Source organism: Jaculus jaculus, chromosome 7 (assembly GCF_020740685.1).
Source record: "Jaculus jaculus isolate mJacJac1 chromosome 7, mJacJac1.mat.Y.cur, whole genome shotgun sequence".
In the NCBI taxonomy this organism is placed as follows: domain Eukaryota; kingdom Metazoa; phylum Chordata; class Mammalia; order Rodentia; family Dipodidae; genus Jaculus; species Jaculus jaculus.
Genome location: NC_059108.1, coordinates 19,530,346 through 19,552,075, shown reverse-complemented (window position 1 = coordinate 19,552,075; position 21,730 = coordinate 19,530,346). Strand labels below are relative to the sequence as shown.

The window sequence follows — 21,730 nt, the reverse complement described above, 5'->3', positions numbered from 1 at the left end:
GATTTTTTTCAACTCTGCATGCATTGGCCTGTTTTAAACCCATATCACCTCTGTGAATGATGTGGTATTGTAATATATATTTATACTAAAGTCAGCTTTCTCGCATGCTTGAAGCTATCCCCAAACATGTGTACATGAGAAATGTTCATTCACACATCTCGTTTTGCTTACCCCTAAAAATATTTGTCTTATATATTTAAAGGATTTTTTTGGATGGAAAAGTTCTCCAAATTTAAGGCTTATCTTTTCCAACTAATCCTTTTTCACATTGTTAAACCAATGGCAGAATAGTATTTTATGTTTTCTCAACATCTTTCCTGTTAAAGTTCACCATGGTATTGACTACTGAAATTTAAATCTTTTCAGTATTAACTCTTTTTATAAAATGGTATACAATGGCTCTCATATCCCTGTGCAGTGACAAAATTAGTACATTGTAACTCCTCCAGCTGAGAAACCATTTGGATTAATTTTTCCCCAGACTTGCTTGTATTAAATGTTACGGACATTTCTATTGCCCCAGAGTATAGATATATCTTCATTAAAAAAATAAAATAAAACACTTCACAACTAGGAACACAGTTTTGAGTCTAGTCATCTTGATGTATAGTTCTGAGCCATGTGGTAAAAATAATCACATGTAATTCTGTTAGAACTCTCTCAGTAAATATGTAGGGCTATTCATCCAATTACCAATGTGTTTCTCAAATTGATCAGTTACCCATTTAAGTTGGGAAAATAATGAAATGTGTGATCAAATACTCCCATAGTTCTGGTGACAGAACTGGGTTTTCTAGAGAGCAGGACAGGCCACAGGACTGTAGCGGCACCATGCAAGGCCAGGTCTGGGTCTTCCAATGTTCTGATATACCAGTATTCAGGCTCTGGAATTATTCAGTTGGATTTTAACATGTAATGTTGGGGATATGGCACAGAATATTCATAGAAGAAACTCCTTTTTTACACTTACCTGGAAACTAAATGTATTTTTGTGTATAATGAACATATTGACAATGCATCTAGATAGTAGTAGTAGTTTTATCTCCAGCAGAGGTTGTTTCATTAGATAATATAGAATTAAATATAAGCAAACCCCCAAAACTTGACATTCTAGTTTACAGACCTTCTTACACCCTATTTGAATTTTTCCTCAATATATGTTAAAACTAAACTGTAGCAACAAAATGTGCGCCTTAGCTTTATTATTTTGCACAAAAGTGAATGTGTGTACATATGTGCACACACACACATGTGCACACACACACACACAAACACACAGTTGATATGTACACATGTAATCAACTTGACAAACATGAGATGCATCACATTTTTATAAAAGCAGTAGCACTTTGATGAAGGTTGGCATGTATTAACAGCAGAAGATGCTTTGCTCCCAAGAGGAAATGAAATGTCTGCTGAAGTGACTGGCATTACGACTGTGCCTAAGAATATGCCACGGTTAAACAGCATGTAAATCTATGCACAGTGAGAGTGATGATGAGAAGGGTGAACTGAGGAAAAGACGGAGCATAGGAAGAGATCTCAGCTGTGTTAAAAATAGGTCTTATTGAATTCCTGGGCATAACTAAGAACTGCTCGTAACATCCAGATCATCCGTCTTGCTGTAACACAGACTTATTTAGCAATCTTTCTTTAGCAACATTGGCTTCTCATTTACATGAGTTATTGTATATTTTATAGCTTAAAAGGTTGATATTAACAAGTCTGATAATTTTAACAGGTATGCCAACAGGAAAATATGGAAAGAAAAATGGCGTTTGAATTCTCATCTTGATATTTGTAGCAGCCAACCATCTATATCTATACATAATGTGTGGATGTGAATGTATGTACATATATATATATATATATATATATATATATATATACACACACATATATATTATATACATACATACATATATACATACATGTACATATATGCAGACATGTACATATATATGTTATCTCTATATATGCTTGTATATATATACATATATATATGTGTGTGAGTGTGTGTGTGTGTGTGTATATATATATACATACATATATATATATATATATATATATATATATATATATATGCACATACATACACACATTCACTCTTGATTTTGTGATCTTTTTTTTTTTTTTTTTTTTTTGGTGCTAGGGAATGAACCCAAGGCCTTGTGCATGCTAACCATGTGATCTACCACTGAGCTAAGCCTCCAGCCACCCAGTTTTCCATCTTTTCTCTAACAGTCACTAAGGTCCTATGGTTTCAAGCACTTATGCTTTTAGCCTAGTCCCTGCTTTATCTATCTCCTCAGGCAGCTACAAAAGATATTCTTTTAATTATAAAAAGCTAGCTTATAGCCTTTCCCCATTTTTGCCCCTGGCATAATGCTCAAATAATCTCAGAAAACATGGTTTCTTCACATACAGACTCAGACACAGGTACAGAATATCTAGCTATATTTTTAAAACAATAATCTAATATTCAAGGGCTTATTAATGTACATATACTTTTCTATCACTTTGCACTCCATGTGCACACAGTGAGAGGCCACAAAAGAACATCTGGTGTCCTCTGATATGGTTCCTCCACATTATTTTCTTGAGAAGTAGTCTCTTATTGAATCTAGAGCTGCAATTTTCTTTCACACTTGGCTGACCAGTGAGCTCAGAGAGTCTCATTCCCCACAGTCTCCACTTCCCACAGGACTAGGGTTACAAGTATGCATGACCATGCTCGATAGTTTATGTGGGTACCTAGCATCAGGCCCTCACCCGCACATATAGTGAAGTGTTTTTACCTGCTGGGCCATCTCCCTACCTTAAAGACACTTTTTATAGAGTTATACATACTCACAGGAAAATTCAGAGTATGGAATTTAAAGACTTATTGTGTCATGCGTATCCACATACTAATGCAGAGTAAGTGATTTGCTTTTTTTTTAAATTATTTATTTATTTATTTATTTGAGAGCGACAGACACAGAGAGAAAGACAGATAGAGGGAGAGAGAGAGAGAATGGGTGCGCCAGGGCTTCCAGCCTCTGCAAACGAACTCCAGACGCGTGCACCCCCTTGTGCATCTGGCTAACATGGGACCTGGGGAATCGAGCCTCGAACTAGGGTCCTTAGGCTTCACAGGCAAATGCTTAACCGCTAAGCCATCTCTCCAGCCCAGTGATATGCTTTTTAAAATATTTTATTTAGAGAGAGGAAAGACAGAAAGAGAGAGAAACAATGTGGATGTGTGTATATAGGGGATGCCCAGGACAATGTAAAGGGTTAAATGTAATTCATTGCCTGCATTTGTTTAATAAAAAGTATTCAGAACTTTATTTTAATTGGAAAGTTAATCTTTTTAGTTAAAATATTTAATTCACTCACCCAAAATATATATTTAGAAGTTACTGCTACTCCTTGCAAAGGTGATGTAAGCAATGGCTTTGGGTAGCATTTATTTTCCCATCTATGTAAAATTTCTATGCTTTAATATTAATGGAAAAATTTTTATTACTCAAACTCCTGTGAAAAGAATGTCATTGCATTGCTAGAACTTTCCATTTGGTTTTTAAGGAGCTATATTTTTTTATAAACTATCAGATAATCCAGAATTCTCAATTTGTACATTCTAATCTTAATCTAAAACTAACATGACATCCCTTTTTAGTAAATTTTGAAAGTATGTACTTCCTTAATTCTGTATTCCTACATATCATTCTAATGTCAAAATAATAATGTCAAAACTGTTATGGCTTAAGGGCTTTCCCAAAGTTTTCAAATTAAGGATGTGTATTCTGTTATATTCTCTGTTCAACTAAGGTGGTCATTCTTCATGGCTTCTGACAAATACGTGGGCACTGTGGACTTGTATGAGAAATTTGGATGCTGAGTTATCATCCTTGTTAGTTGATTTAGAAGCTGCAGTGGTCCTTTTAAAACACTCAAGATTACAATTCTGGAATCAATTTTCATGTAAATTTTGAGCTCATGTAACAATTGCTAGGAAGAAGGCTCACTGGATTCCAGTTGCAAAATATCTTTTCTTTGTCTGGCAAATCTCTAAGGTCACCCTAAATCAGGTGTTGCATCTTGTTACTTAGTGCTATCTCTATTAGATATCAATTTCTTAAAACTTTGAATTGTTAAAAAGTAGGCTCAGGGTTGGAGAGATTTCTCAGTGGTTAAGGCACTTGCCTTCAAAGCCAAAGGTTCTAGGCGTGATTCCCCAGGACTCATGTAAGCCAGATGCACAAGATGGCACATGCATCTAGAGTTCATTTGTACTGGCTGAAGGCCCTGGCATGCCGATTAAACTCTCTCTCTCTCTCTCTCTCTCTCTCTCTCTCTCTCTCTCTCTCTATATATATATATATATATATATATATATATATATATATATACACACACACACACATACATATATATATATGTATATATATATATGTATATGTATATATATTTCTCTCAAATAAATAAATAAATAAATAAGTAAAAAGTTACAACAATAAGTTAAAAGAAACATAGGCTCAGACTCAGTCCATTTTAAAACTTGAAACTTGTAATCAGCTTACTGATTTTTCTCCTCTCAATGAAGGCCTGGGACTTGTCTTAGAAAGCCAGAAATTATCTAGCTTTTGCTTCTGCTTCAGGGCCAATCTTGGGGTGGAGGAAAAAATATAAACTCTCTGCTCATTCCCATTGCTTCAGGGAAGAGGATGGCATGAGTCAAAGGCCTTCATTACCTGACTGATACCCTTGCCACACCTATATATTTATTGAGTGCTTTTCCTTTCTGGAGATCTATTCCCAAATGCCGGTGTAACAGACCCTGACGGCTGACTCTCCTGAAGGGCATTGTGGCCTCTACATTGAAGGGTGTGCTCACTCAGATTCAACTTTGCCTGACATCTTCTAGTCCCTTCACCCCAGTACCCACCAACCCCTCCCTACTGGGATTCTGTGGCTCTAACAAGTCCCTCTTTAGTTGGCCAGAGGATTTATGCTCAACTTCTTTTGCCTCATGCAGTGCTCCACCAAAACACCACAGAACCTGGCTTCTCAATGCTACCTCTACTTCATATCAACTTCTCGAAACTTTTAATTGTTAGGCAGTAGGCTCAGGCCATTTTAAAACTTGTAACCAAGCGGTTAAAAGTCAGGAAGTCAGGCTGCCACCAGCCACCCTAGTGACATGTCTCATGAATTCTCCATTTTGCATGATAAGCTTGGCCAGGGGAGAGATAACGCCAGTCAGTAGCCAAGGAATGTGGCCCAGCAAGGAGAAAAATACCAATTTCTTCTTGTGAAAATTCAGATTGAAAGATTTTCTTGGGGTCTTTCATTTGTATTAAGAATACACGGGCTGAATAGATAGCTTAGTGGTTAAGGCATGTGCCTGCAAAGCCTAAGGGCCCAGGTTTGATTCCCCAGAACCTACATATGCCAGATATACAAGGTGGCACATGCATCTTGAGTTCATCTGTAGTGACTAAAGACTCTGGCCCACCCATTTTTTTTTCTCTCTCTCTCCCTCCCTCGTTGGCTCAATCTGCATCTGTCTCTCAAATAAATGAATAAAATATTTAAAAAGAATAGAAGAGTAATTAACTTCATCTATCTTTGATATTTATTCTCCAATAACACAAAAACATCACTGTCATCCAAGAGTGTTTTCTCCTTCTGGTCATGGGATGAGGGGATAGGTGTTTGGTAATAGAAAGTGTTCTAGGATTTCTTTGTAGCCCTCAAAAAGGAAAATTGATAGTTCTTTTCTCCCCCAACTTTGCCTTCTGAAAGTGGACTTTATGGGCTCTTGTCTCCATCATAGCTTAGATTATAAGTACATGCTGAGACCATCAGAGCTGCCCTTAAACTCCGTTTCTCCTAGGGGTGTGGTATAATGCCACTCTCTGCTGTGGGAAATAACACAGTATCACAATTACTCTTTGAACAGAAAGACCTCTGACTGGAGACTCCTTCTTTCTTTCTTTATTTTTTTTTTTTTCCATTCTCCGATTTGAACAACAAAACAAAGCAAGGTTCCAGCAGGGAGAAATTCTCTGTGCTTTTACTTCCATTGATTGGGTGTGGCAGCGTGGTGCTGAGTGTTCTGTGAAGAGACTCTGAGGTCAGATCCCTGGCATCAGGGCTTGAATAACAGTCCCTTGGAAGTTGTTTGTTTTTTTTTTTTTGTACAAAGGTGGCTCACTCTTTATTTTGGTTTGTTATTTACTGAGTGTTTAAGTACCTCCAGCAAGATGGGCAAGGCCAGGTATCTCTTTTCAATTACACAGCTTTCACTTGAAACCTTGAAATCGAGGCTGGCAAATGTGGCGCGTGAGAACTGTTGGCTACCTCACATCCGCACAGCCAGCTTCTCTTCTCAGGGCAGGACACAAAAGATAGCACATGCATGCACCTGAGCGAAATAAATCAATAAAAATCTTCTAGCCACACCGAAGTGTTTTTTAAACAGAAGTTTTCTGACTATTTCCACTATATACTTTCAGCTCTTGGCCCCCACAGTCATGACATCAAGCTATGTAATTAAGCTTCCGCCATGACTCCAAGAAATCATGTCAGCTGTTTATAAACAGAAAGAGACATTTTGAAATGTTCCATTATGGGAACAGGACAAACACTCTATGACTCAAGCGCCCACAAGCTTTGTCCCTTTTGGCCCATTTTTAGTTACCATGAATAGTTGGCTGTTGGAAAGCGCTTTTCAGCTGGTTAAGAGCATTATCCCATTTTTCTAATGGCTGTTTGTTCAAAACTTCAGTGAATGCTCCCAGAAGTGATGAAACTTGCAATTTCCTGACATGATTGTAGCAGATAGAAATCAAACAGGTATGTGGTGACAAGAGTTTTATGAAATGATCTTCAATTTTGTGTTTTAAAAAAATCCAAAACATTACTCAGTAAACCTTGATTGTGAAATTTATCTACAGCTCAAGTTAGTTAAAAAGTAATGGCATGAGTTCCAAGTTTCATCAGAATCTTTGTTTTTATCCATTTTATGCTTTGCAAAAAGTAGAAGTAAAGTAAAATTTTTGTATGGTCAATTAATGTCACAACGAACTCCACAAAAGCAGGGCATATATCAGAAGTTTGAGCTTCTTAGAAAACATTTGAAGTTATCTAGTTAAAATTTCCCGTTGACATTTCATTTCCTTGGACCTTTCTCATAAGAAGAGGCTTCTCAGAAATTACAGAATTCTCAAGTTAAAATGTACCATTGCATTGAGCTCATTGCTGCTTTTTTTAAGATATATATATAAATTCATTTATTTGAGAGACAGAGGAAGAGGCAGATAGAGAGAATGGGCTCTCCTTGGCCTCCAGCCACTGCAAACAAACTCCACCTTGTGCCTCTGGCTTATGCAAGTACTGAGGAACTAAACCTGGTTTCTTAGTCTTCATAGGCAAGTGCCTTGACTGCAATACCATTTCTCCAGCCTTCATTGCTGCTTCTGGATAAATTCTTCTCCATGGGCTTCTTCTGATACCCAAAGCAATTAGCTCTAGTGCTTTTGTCCTGTATATAACTACTCACAGAATATTTGAAGTTACCTATTTTAGAGATTGTTAATATGCACATTTTGCTTTCCAGTTTGAGAGATGTGGGTACAGTGATAATGCAATTTATCTTCAAGAGGCAATAAACATTAATGTTCTGATGGCTTAGCAGGCACTTCAAAATCTGTTTCATTTTCTAGTACATATGAATTTGAAAGCAACTGGATCAGCAAGGCATCAAGATAGGATGAACTTTAGAGATTACATTTTTACTCATGCCAGCATTTCTTCAGAAGACAATTGAGGAAATACATCTTTGATTATGTCTTTCTATTCTTTTTGCATTAAGGGTACAATTTGTGCTTTCTGGGGTAAGTCTGCATCTGCTTATACCTGGAAGTTTTTAATCTCTCATGAAAGCTATTTTACTGATCAATTGTAATAAATTTGATAATATCAATGAGAAGAAATGATGTCTGAATGTCTATCTGATTAGAGTAGAATTCCTTTATTGAAGTACAATTAATCCAACATCTCTTTGACGTGTGACGTATGAAAGAGAAAGGTTAGATGATTTAGCTAAGGTTACAGAACCAATTCCTGCTTCACTGCAGGCTTGGGCCTCCCTCCTCTGACATGGTCTAGTTCTTATCACTAAATCTTCAGCTGAAGGTTAATTTGAAATGCATTTGTGGAAAACAGCAATTTTACAGGGAGACAGCACAAAGGATAAAGTGCTTGCTTTGCAAGTATGGAGACCTGAGTTTAATCCCCAGTGCCCACAAAAAAAAAAGATAGGGTAGCAACACACGCCAGTACTTGGAAGGTAGAGACAGGACAAGGGAGGAGCTTGCTGGCTAGCAAGTCTAGGCCAGTTGCTGAGCTCCACCCAGTGAGAGACTCTGTCTCCAAAAGTGGTAGACTGTGTTCCTGAGAACACCAAGAGTGTCCCTCTGGCCACACACTGGTGTCCTCACACACACAGGAACACAAATGCACAGTAGACACAAAAATTTGAGAAAATAAAATGGTCCGAGCATAGTGCTTTTAAGAGATTTGGATGTCTCGCTGGTCGCACTGCAGGAAGTGACACTGTCTCTTGAGGCTGTAATCCCCACATCAGCTGTGGCTGCTCTGTCTAAGAAGTAAACACACGTTTTGTGGAGAATTTATATAGCTAGTGATAGCTCTCACTAGTGAAGAAGCAGTATGTCAACTGTTCTTCCAAAGTTTTGTTCTGAGCATCTTCAAATATGCAGAAAATGTAAAATAAACATGTAGTAATAAATATATTTAATCAATGTATTACAATGCTATTTAGCTTTTCTCTTATTTCTACCTGTTCCTTTATCATTTCACCAATGTCAATCTCATAAATATTACTGTATTCATTCAAATTAAGTTATACTAATGTGCATTTAGGGGAAGGTGTACAGAGATCACATATGAACTCTGACATACAAGGACCAGCTCAAGGTCAGCAAACGTTGGCCCTCAATGTTATCTCTGTCCTGTGTCGATTGTTCGAAGTAGTGGCATCAAAGCAGAGCCATGTCCATTCACAATTGAAAAGCCCAAGTTACTTATTTTTGGGTCACTTACAGAATAAGTAATGTGATGATAGCTGAGGGTGTTTAAAAATGTCCTTTACTGGGCTGGAGAGATGGCTTAGCGGTTAAGCGCTTGCCTGTGAAGCCTAAGGACCCCGGTTCGAGGCTCGGTTCCCCAGGTCCCACGTTAGCCAGATGCACAAAGGGGTGCACGCGTCTGGAGTTCGTTTGCAGAGGCTGGAAGCCCTGGCGTGCCCATTCTCTCTCTCTCCCTCTATCTGTCTTTCTCTCTGTGTCTGTCGCTCTCAAATAAATAAATAAATAAATAAATAAATAAATTAAAAAAAAAAAAAAAAGTCCTTTACTGACCAGGCATGGTGGCACATGGGAGGCAGAGGTAGGAAGATCACCATGAGTTCAAAGCCACCCTGAGACTACAGAGTGAGTACCAGGTCAGCCTGGGCTAGATCAAAACCCAACCTCAAAAAGCCAAATTAAGCCGGGCGTGGTGGCACACGCCTTTAATCCCAGTACTCATGAGGCAAAGGTAGGAGGATCACTGAGTTTGAGGCCACCCTGAGAATCAGAGTGAATTCCAGGTCAGCCTGAGGTAGAGTGAGGCCCCACCTTGAAAAACAAACAAACAAACAAAAAAAGCCAAATTAAAATGTCCTTTATTTGACTGAAACATGTCTCTCATATTCAGACTTTGTTGAATGTGTCAATCTTCAGTACATACTAAATATTGTCCCAAGCTTTTTTATATCTGTTGATATTATCATACTTTTCAATGATCTGTTCAGGAGATGAGTTACATTGTTTCTTAAATGTGAAGCAACCTTGCATTGCTTGTCAAAATAATATTTGTCTGTCATTTATTATCATTTTATGTTTTGTTTTGCATATAAATTATGGCTCAAGTATCACTATATATCATCCTAAATATCACAATGTTTAATTGCTAATTTGAAAGAAGTTTCATATTCATAAAAACTTTTAGTAGTTTTTTTAAATATATTTTTATCTAAAATTTTTATTAATGTATAATTATATCTTAAGTAGTTTTCCCTGTTGCATTTTAAGAGTGTAATTAGCATTAATTCTTATAAAAATCTTTGAAAGAATTTACCATGAAGTCAAGAAGACTTGAGTTTTTCTGTTTTGAAATTTTACCAAAAATTAATATTCCTTAATAGATATAAGACCATTCAAGTTATTCTTGAATAAGCATATAAATTTATGTCTCTAAAAATATCCATTCCCCTTAATTTATGGAAGATGCAGCCAACAATCAAACTTACGGAACTTGCAGCCATTGATAAAACTCTTTTTTTTTTAATTTTTTTTGTTCATTTTTTATTTATTTATTTGAGAGTGACAGACACAGAGAGAAAGACAGATAGAGGGAGAGAGAGAGAATGGGCGCGCCAGGGCTTCCAGCCTCTGCAAACGAACTCCAGACGTGTGCGCACTCTTGTGCATCTGGCTAACGTGGGACCTGGGGAACCGAGCCTCGAACCGGGGTCCTTAGGCTTCACAGGCAAGCACTTAACCACTAAGCCATCTCTCCAGCCCGATAAAACTCTTTATTCTAGTCACATGTTTTCCTTGTTTTGACTCTAAGGTCTGCACTGACACTTCTTTACTGTCCGCTGTTAGTCATGTATATCTTTTCTCTTTCGTCTTGAAAGTCCTGGCTAGAGTTTTATCCATTTTATTGAATATTTCAAAGAACTAGATTTTGTTTTCATTGATTTTCCTGGTTTTTTATTCATATATTTTAAAAAAAAAAACAGTTTAAGAGACTTTCCCAGTGTTTATAAGCCTTTCATTTATCAAGTCCAACTCCAAAAGCATTGCTTAGGTGCCCTTCCAGAATCTCATGATGGCATGCTTCTAACTCCCCTCGCATCACCTATGCCAGTTCCATACGTCTGCTCTCATAGATACGTGATAAGACATCCATTGCTAGTGTGGCTCCAAGTCATCGAATAATTGTGTGAAGAACTCAAAATAATTAAAACTCTTGTGTATTGTTTGCATTCTGATAACTTCTAAAGGTAAAACTTCCTTTTTAAAAAAATCAATCTAAGTTTCTTTCTTGTATCATATAATTTCTACCTAAAAAAATCCTTCTGTATGTATTATGGCATTAGTCTGATTGTTATAAACAGTCTCATGTTTAATTGCCTGTAAAACATGAGTTCGTCTTCATTTGTTATAGGTATTTCTGCTAAGTTTAACATCCGGGTTTTCTTTATTTTTAAATATTTCCGGCAGTGTGAAGATGCATTTTATGACCTCCTGTCTTGTATAGTTTCTGGACAAAAGTTTGGTGTCTGTCTTGTGTGCACTTTTTATTTTATTTTTTAATTAATGCAAATTGTGGTTTTATTTTCTTGGTTGTCTTCAATATCTTTAATCTTCTGGTTTGGGCCGTGAAATATGACGCTGATCATTGTGTGGTTTGTGTGCGCTGCACTACTAACCCCAAGAGAACAGAGGGCTAGTGATAGGAGTGAGGAGCACGCCTGCTGGAAATGCAAAGCCCCTGGACTCAGGCACTTTGCTGTGGGAGAGAAGTGATGCAGTCAGGAGCTGAGCTAAGCTTTGCCTCGGCTTCCGTTCCAGGGCTCCACAGGCTTCTGTCTTTGATGCGAGGGGTATTCTAAGTGTTCCGATTTCACCCCCAACTTTTGAACTTGCCTGTGCACCCATGTGGAAAGGAGCTCTGTGTGAGCTCCTGTGTCAGCTTCTCCTGGTTACCTGGTGTCTGTTAGGCTGAAGATGGTGGGCCAGGGAGGAAAGACTGTTGTCCTCATTGAGAGTCCCCTGCCTCAGCTCTTGGATGGAGATTTCTCAGTGCTCCTCACTCTTCTTTCCATAGTAGTCAGACATTTGCAGGTCATAAACAAGACAGTTCCTTGTTCCTCCTCCAATTATGTGAAACCTCAAGAGGTGCTCTGGTAGACCTGGGGCCCAGGACTGTTTCTTGCCTCTCCGTGGGCATCCGTGTTTTCCTCCTTAAGAGAGAGAAGCCTCCTGGGTGGGGCTGTGGGTCTCCACACAGAAGCTGGCACTGTTCTCCAGGCTGGCTGTCTCCTGAGAGTGGGGAGGAGCCAGGCAGAAAGAAGACCCGGGCACAGGACCTCCACAAGGACATGTGCCTCCAGGGAGCTGCCTTTCAGTCCAGCTCAACTTGCAGTTTCAGGAGTTTAAGACTTGCTCCAACTCTTCTTTCCCGCTTCTTTGGTGCCAGTGTTTCTTACCCTGTAGAGTGGTTCTTTGCTTAGTTTTTTCTGTTTTTATGTTGTAGTGTGTGTATTGAGATTAAGACCCCTTGATTTTATATATATACCTTATGAAGATGTTCAATTTTTATTTTTTTAATTTCAATTATTTTTGGATTTGATATAGGGTCATTAATATTCTTCCTAACTTATACCATGCTCAGCAGTCACAAAACTTGGTATTTTACATGTTACATTTCAGACTACTGCTACCTTAGAGGAGGATCTTTGTTTACTTGTTTTAATGCTGTTATGATAATCATATTTAATCTTTTGATATTTACTGATTCTTGATAGTTTGCTGTCTCTCATTATTTGGCTCTAAAATAATACTATATATTTTAATAAGATTATGGAAATAAAATAATGACCTACATTGATATTATATAAGTATTCCATAGAATTTTATATTTTACATTATATTTAATATTTTCTGTTAAAGGTGACAATAAAAAGCAAGGGAACTTACATTTTCTCTTCTCATAGCTTTGAAGCAATTGCTAGGTATAAAATTTTAATAAATCCTCATGAGTGTTATAACTGCCCTTTCTTCAAGAATGATAGCAGATCTCTGAAACCACTAATTGCTTAAATAAACTCAACAAGATTACCTAGATGAAATAGGTAGTGCTTGCTAGATATACTATTTTATGACTGTTTCAGTCATTTTACCTTAGGAGAAAACGAGGTCTAAAATATTTGTTTATAAGAGAATGCTATGACACTTTGCACAAGGAAAATGGATAGTTAAATTATTTTAATTAATTTAATTATAATAATGGGCTTTTAAAGTATGTATGACATGCAGTGAAATTGACCTAACAATGCTTTCTAGAGTTAGTTTGGTGTCTTAAAAGATGCCTGGCACCCAATATTAGCTATATAAAGAGAAATTATATCAACTATGTATACATGATCTCTCACAACATTGGTATCTGTAATTGCATATCTCTTTTTCAGTAGTTTGAAAATCACACTTACAGTGAACTTTTCTATAATTGTAGGTTTTATATGGGGAGAAATTAAACAGATGTGGGATGGAGGACTTCAGGACTACATCCATGACTGGTGGAATCTAATGGATTTCGTGATGAACTCCTTATATTTAGCAACAATCTCCTTGAAGATTGTTGCCTTTGTCAAGGTAACTCATTTATATTGTCAATAAATCATAAAGTCCGATTATATCTTGAGTTGCTGTAGTTTTGTGGGGTTTTTTTGTGTTTTTTCAGTGTAGGGTCTTACGCTAGTCCAGGCTGACCTGGAATTCACTGTGGAGTCTCAGGCTGGCCTCAAACTCACAGCGATCCTCCTCCCTCTGCCTCCTGAGTGCTGGGATTAAAGGCGTGCGCCACTACGGCTGGTACGCTGTAGTTTTTATTTATAGTTAGTTAGACCTTTGTATGTGGTATTTGCAATCACATGATTTTATTTATAGACCTAAAATACAAATAAAATGCATACTCTATAATTACAAATTAAGTTTGAACAAGCAGTGAGAAGTTATCACCCAATTGTCTTGCCTTTAGGGCAAAATGGTGCCTCAAAATTACAATAGCTTCTCTAGTTCTATTTTTCTACTTCTGATGATATTCTACTTCAAGCACTGTTTAAATTTTGTCAACCAAAACCTGTTTTTATCAGTTATAACTAATAGATTAAATCTCATAGGCAGATCAAAATATTATTCTTTCAGAGCTTTGAAATTTTTATTTAATTTAAAATAACACAGTTTCATATAATTAGAGTAGAATACCATTTCTTTTTCCTTATCCTCTTCAACATGATGGTGTCTGAATTGCTTCCACCCACAACTCCCCCGGATTTTATACAACATCCATCTTTCCACAACTACATAATTTACATAAAACATTTTTGTTCTAAAATGACAATTGGGATTATTTTTGTACTTTGGGATACTTGTTTCAAAAGCATTATCTTGCCTTATTTTCTGCCTTTTATTTTGCCTCCTCCTTTTCTCCTTTTTTAAAAATATAATTTGTTTCAAAATGACTATTGAATTGATTTAAAAAACAAAAGTATCTGATTGAGTGCTGCATGAATAATGCATGTAACTTGATGATATGAATGAGAAAATTTTATTATGTGAGATCTTATCCATTTAGTCTCGTTCTAAAAATAGTGATCTAATTCTCCTTATGCAATATTCAGGTAGCTAGAAACACAACTTCCCAGACTTGGGAAGGCAATGGTTTCCAGCATTTGTTCAATTAAAATATGACTGATGCTCACCAACATACTGAGGAAAAAAAATATCCTGTTAATTTTATGGAATGCAAACTATTCCAAGAATTCAAAAATCATTTATTATTTTACCAATATATTAAACTGAATGACCTTGAAGAGTTACTAGTACCAAATAAGGTAGTTATTTATGAAAAAGAGATTGTGCATTGAAGCAGTAGACTGTTGGCATGTTTTGAATAGTGCACAGTTGTATGAACTCTCTCTCTCTCCTCTGCAATTATCCTTAGATATATTTATAATGTCACTCTGGACTCCCTTACACTACAGTCTAATGTGGAGGGCACTTTTGTGGTCCAATGCTATCACAAAAGTTCTAGGGAAAGATGATAGCTGTTCTTCTCAAACTTCCAGGTGCATAATAATCACCACAAGTGCTTGATAAAAGTTGGTTTCTCTTTTCTATACCCAAATTTTAAACTAGAAATATTATGATACCAGCTGAATTTAAAAATATATATATTTCTGAATTTAAAAAAATATATATTTCAGAGAGGTGGAGAGAAGACAGACAGAATGTGTGTACGGTGTCTCTAGCCGCTGTAAACAAATTCCAAATGCATGTGCCACCTTGTGCATCTGGATTTATGTAGGCACTGGGGGAATCTAACTCAGGTCATTAGTCTGTGCAGAAAGTACCTTAATTTCTAAGCTACTTCTCCAGAACAGATGACCTGAATTTGTATTTCTAACATATTCAAGGGATGTTGAAGTATTTAAAATAAACATCACATTTTGTTTTGGCTATTTTCTTTTTATTTTATTTTTACCTAACATTATATTAGCATACATTTATAGGGTTCAGTTTGATATGCCACTGGATGTATATAATATATAGCTATCAAATGAAGTTAATTATCACTTCCATTTATTTATCATTTCTTTATGTTTAGAGCTTTCCAGGACCTCTATTCTAGATCTTCATAAAATATGATAGGCTATAAACCTGTAAACCCTGTGTGTCATAGACATATTTTTAAATTTAAAATGGTCATATATATCATATATAACAGAATTCTGGAGGCTGGAAGTTTGAGGAAAAGTTGCTAGAATTAGTAGGTTCTTCCTGGCTTGCAGATAGTATCCTTTACAATGTGTTTGTTGAGTTGGATGGGGAGGAAAAATCTCAAGAGAAAAAGTAAGTACATAAGCTTTCTGTCCTTCTTGTGAGTATATTAATCCCATATGGGAGCCTAATCTCATTCATAACCTTGTTGATATTTAATTACATCACAAAGTTACCATTTCAAAATACCATCACACCAGGGACAGCAGTCATTAACACATAAATTTGGGGTAAAACACTACTTATTAAACAGCATCAATCCTTTTGCAGTCCATCTAGTTATGGGCAAGGAGAATATTTCCAAAATGAACACAAAAAAGCCTGTATTAGTCAGCTCTCTGTCACTATAACAAATACTTAAGGTTAACTCAATTAAAGGTTTATTTGTCTCCAAGTTTTGAAAGTTTCAGTTCATGATTAATTAATTCTGTTGCTTTGGGCCTGTAGGGAGACAATACCTTGTTGGAAGTTGATGGCAAGGCAAAACCATTATGACTGGCAACTGAAGAGAGAGAAACAGATAGGTTACACACAGTCCCTCTTACTGAACATCTCTCAGTAGACCCCATCTCCCATAAACACTTAATACCACTGTAAACTAGAGCTCAAGCTTGAATCCTTTGAGGGACATTGAGGGATCAGCCCTCCACCCCCCTTCCCACACCCAAACCATGGCTGAGATTGGACTGCAGATCCTCACTTCATGTGAGTAGATGTTTATAGCATTTCCCATTAGTGCTATTTGAAGCCAACTCCTGAAGTTATATATCAGATTCCTTTTCTGAATCATCAGAACAACAAACCGTAATAATAAAAACCCATGGAATGTTTGTGCAGATGAAATCAACAAGCATTTAATATCACATAAGAGGATCTAATATAAGCTTACAATAATTGCCTTAGGCTTGTATGCACAGTGAAATCATATTATAATGTGCAAAGGCAGAGAACGGACTTTACATGGCTTTAGTTTTCTCCTCCTTGAAGGCAAGATTTTACTGTGCTTCCTGTACTAGTTTGATGCCTTTGCATTTTACAGCTCATGTACTGTGGACATTTTAAAATTTTTTCTTCTAATACTTGGGAGTAACATTTGTCAATAACCTTTTTCTTTCTGCTATATGTGAGGGACTATTTCGTCAGGAGCTTGTTGATGCCTAGGAACATGTTAGATATTACTTTAGCCTCATTTGGTCTGGTTGATTCCTATATATATTTTTATATGTTTTATATTTCCAAATGGAGAACTTGTCCTTCATATTTACTTCAGTTGTTTGACAGGGATAATGAAATCTCTATCCCTTTTTGCTGTGTAATTTAAATATTTTTCAGCAACTAAAAATTATTATAAATAAAGCTGGGTGTGGTGGAGAACACCTTTAAACCCAGCACTCAGGAGGCAGACGTAGGAGGATTACCATGAATTCAAGGCCACCCTGAGACTACATAGTGAATTCCAGGTGAGCCTGGGATCTAGCTACCTCAAAAAATTATTATAAATAAAAACATTGTTTATAACAGTCATGATAAAGTTTTTACATCATCAGTCTTCTAAAGTTTCAGCTGCTTATTCCATTGATTCTTCCTCTTGTCAGATAAAAGGCTGGCTAAATATCGTTAATTCTGTCTGCTTTGTGATGTAGCCATAGCCTACTCCTCCAAATATGTTATCTTCTAAGATATGATTTAGTTCTATGGCAGAGAGCTATAGAGAGTTGAAACCTAGCTGTTTAATCTTAGAATTATCTACTAGAGGAGAATGTCCTATGCCTTCTGATTGTCTTCCACTACTTAATTTGCACACTTGCACAAAGAAAAAAAAATCTTTCATTTTGAAAACTACTCACTAAAATTAATGTGTACTTTCTATTGATTCTCATATGACAAATGTGCTAGATAGGTGTTGTTATAATATCAAATATCTGAGATAATCAACTGGCAAAGAGAAAAGGACAATTTTGACTTACAATTGTAGTGGGTGGGGAGGTTCAGTCTGTGATCAGCTGGTTCTCTGAGAACGCATCATGTCAAAGAGAATGTGGTACAGGGAACTATTCACCCTGTAACTGGGAAAGGAAAGCAGAAACCAGGGCCCCACTATCCCACTCAAGAACATTGTGCCCAGTGATGGGAATCCTCCCTGTAAACTCCCTTTTCACTCCCCCCCCCAAAAGTTTTGCCATCTCCCATTAAGAGCAAGCCAGAAGCTAAGGCTTTAACAAAAGGATCTTTAGGGGACATCCCAGACCCAACTCTAGCAACAAGTATTTTCATATTCTCTCTGTTGAAGTTTTCTTCATATTGATTGACTGGTTTTCATAAGTATGCATGAGCTCATAGAGGATATGAAGATGAGCTAACATACTTTCCTATATTGAGCTAACTTATTATCCAATGTTATGATTCAATCCATCTTCTTCTTTCGACACTCCTGCCAAGGTCTTCATGATTTGGAGCCAACTTCCTCACTATCTATTCTCACTGTTCCCAAACCCTCATTTTTACAGATGATTCATTTTCTGTAGATATCATGTCTTTGGATATGTCTGATTCTTCTAGAGTGGTTTGGGAGCTTCTGAAATGAATGTAGCATGCTCACAGAAGTTCAGCATGCCAAAACCCTAGACAAATTCTGCTCAGGATAAGGCTACTAGCAATACAAACACCCATAGGCTGTCTTATATATCTAACAAAAGAGCACTTCTTTTAGAAAGAAGCTCAGCACAAAGAAAGGCTTTGGGATATAATATCATGTTAGGGATCTAATAAAAAGAAAATAGTTGAATGAAGGAGCAAAAATGAGCTCAGTATTCTTAGAATAGCTGGATGTGTTTAGAATACCTCTGACTCTTTCTCTCAAGGATTATTCTACAACATTGGGATACCAGGTCTGGTGGTCATCAGCATCCTAAAACCCATCTATCTGCCTCTTCTCAAAAGAAAGGTGAGCAGGACTTGATTAAGTCTGTATTCTTCACAATAGTCTAGATCAATAGGAGGACATTTTCTTCCTGTATCACTACAGATCATAGTAAGCACTCACCATAGGGTGAATGAATTACTATCAGGTTAAAAGTCAAAAAGATTAGAATTTAAAATCTTCCTAAGCAAAGGGTCCAACATTCATGGAAAGGTATTTTCATAAGAATGTGCCAAACTATGTAAAACTATGGGGAATCACTAGTACTAAAAGTTTAAACCAGAATATTAGGTACCTACATGGGTTCAAGTGGCAGATTAATTTTAAGAGGACATTGGTTATCTGTGAGAAATACGAAATTAAAAATGTCATTTCCAGGACAATATAGTCGTGGATAATATTATTGCATGTCATGTTCTCATTTTCTTCTTTCTAAGACCATTTTGGAATAAATAAATGAGGAGATGAGGTTCAAAGGAGGTAGAAAATTGTTAGGAAGCTACCATCCTGACACCTGAGAAAAGACAGTGAGGCTATTAATGAGAAATAAGAACACAAATCATATTGGGGGGAATACTGGGTTTGTGGAAGAGCAGAGTTGAGGATGACCAGTAGATTTTGAACTGGGCAAGTTGTTACTTCCTGAAATCAATAGGCACAAATTGAATAAGATTTTTGCATATCAAATAATGATGAATTTTGCTTTCCAGTCTAAATTTGAGATATTTATGAGACACCCAAGGAGGAAAAATCAACCAGATCGTAGAATATAAAGTAGGACTATAAAGTAAGAAGTATGGGCTGGGATGTGGTATCGAGAATCATCACTGAAAATTGAAATCATGGAAAATATCTGGGGAGTGTTGAAGGAATGAGAAGCTGGGAACTCAAATGTAACATATAAGGGTGATGAGATACAGGGACAAGCAAGGTTTCTGAGATAACCCAGCACAGATGTAATGATGCAAAAATGAAAAATAGCTATATATTTTATACATCATTTTGTGATGAAACAAAAGTAAATTAAACTTCCAAATTAACATTCTAACAACTAATAGCAATATGCATGGAGAATACATATTATGGCAAAAATACTTTATATCCTAAAATTTTTTAAAGCACGGTCTGCAGGGTTTTTTTATTATTATTATTAAGTAGTATTAAGTAGAAATTTTGCACGGACAAATCATATGTTGGTACCATCATTTCTTTTCTCCCTGCTCCTAGTCCACTGAGCTCCCTCCTTGGTGGGATTGCTGGCATTCTCCATGGAGTTGTTGATTATGTGAGAGAGAGCAGCAGTCTGTCATTATTGTGGGGAGGGCTGTGTCTTTTGGCTATCCCCTCTCACCCTGTGGCTCTTACAATCATTCCTCCCCTCTTCTGCAAAGTTCCCTTGGTGAGTATGTTTTAATTCTACTTCAGCATTGAGCTCAGATCAGATCAGATCAGCTGTGGTGAATTCCGTGTATCCTCAGTGTCCATCTCCATGACCCGGGCACAGGTTTGTCAAGCTCGCCTTGGAAACAGCACACTTGCTCATCTGGCCAGTTCCTCTGCAGCTATTTTTATTACTTCATGAAACAATAATTTAAAAGCCAGGCGTGGTGGTGCACGCCCTTAATCCCAGCACTCGGGCGGCAGAGGTAGGTGGAGCACCATGAGTTCGAGACCACCCTGAGACTACATAGTGAATTCCAGGTCAGCTTGAGCCTCAGAAAACCAAACAACAACAACCATTAAAAAAATTAAAAATGGAAAACAATGATTTATTTTACTTATCAGTTGGTTTTTGAGACAGACTCACCATACAGGCCAGACTGACTTTGAACTCTCCATGTAGCTCATGCTGGCCTCCACTCACAGTGCTTCTGCTTCTGCATTCTGAGTGCTGGGATTTCAAGTGTGCACCACCAGTGCCTGGCTATAATTAGAAGCTTTAAAAAATGTGTAATATAAATGGTGGGAGAAAAGATTTTTTAAAAAAAAATAAGCTTAAAAGAGTGAAAGCAGGAGCTAATTGTTCAATGTTTATGTCTCTATTTATCCCTGACAGGAAACAAGGATTCTAGATCACAAAACAGACAAAATTATTGATTTATACTGCAGTCTTAGCATCAGCTCCCCATGTTACAATTCCCCAATGGGGGATATGATGAGAGTCAGATGTGCCCTGTGCACACTGGGCTTTCTACCACAGGAAGGAACATCAGAATTGTGAATCTCAGAATTTATATGATTCAGCAGAGCCAGCTGCCCATCATTCCCTGGAGAAGAAGAGAGGAAGACTTTAACTTCCTTAAGTAAATAAATGCTCTCTAGAGAGGCAAGGTTCCTAGGTTTATTATCCTGAGAATGTAAGCAGATGACTCCAGGGGAGACGCTTGCAGTCTCTCAGGAGTCTCTGTCTTTAACTTTTAAGGGTTGTTTGCCATTCAAACATCGTTTAACCCAGATACCAGCAATATTTTGCTCAGAAAGCCTTGACTGTGCATAACATGAACATATTCAGTAGTATTGTTTCCAAACAATTCCCACTAGACTCTGAACCCCAAATGGATTATTATGCTGGGGCAGAATCTCATGATTGAGAAGGCCTCCCCTTAGGTTTCTGTGAATCACAAGTGGGATAGCTCTCTGAAGGCTCTATGTACCGCAGGCCCATAGTAGAAATAAATTCCATTACAATAAGATGATGGATTCCACATCTCATTACCTTGAACTGGCGTGAAGCCTATAGTCAGACATATTCTCTCCTCTAGATTAGAAAGACTCTGAAAGATCTGACATCAAAATGACCCGTTTCTGTCCTTTTAAGTCCAGACAGAGTTCTTCTCTTCTCCCTTTCTCCTACAGTACTTTGTATTAATCTTAACTGCTGGTATGTACTTGATGACCTGCTTTAGGAATACTTGATGGTAGGAAATGTTTAAATATGCACTGTATATCATGTGCCATGTTAAATGTAGGAATTAAAAGAGGATAATTGTATCCTGAATAGTGCTTCCACTTTCAAATTGTGCACATTTTTGAGATGCAGTCTTAAGCTGTGAAAAAGATGGAGAATCTCACTTCTGGGTCCCCTCCAGGCTGCCGAGAGCGTTCTCTTTCACTCAGAGAATCT

At 37.1% G+C, this 21,730-nt stretch overlaps 1 protein-coding gene across 5 annotated transcripts in view; it reads left to right on the top strand.

Moving 5' to 3' along the window:
• Positions 1–21,730, top strand: part of Trpc4 (transient receptor potential cation channel subfamily C member 4) — a 200,386-nt gene that overhangs the window by 151,371 nt on the left and 27,285 nt on the right. For all 5 annotated transcript variants that reach the window (XM_045155285.1, XM_004660026.2, XM_004660024.2 and 2 more), the window contains one exon: positions 13,360–13,499. In XM_045155285.1, the coding sequence (XP_045011220.1) occupies positions 13,360–13,499 (140 nt within the window). The remainder of the gene's footprint in view (positions 1–13,359; positions 13,500–21,730) is intronic.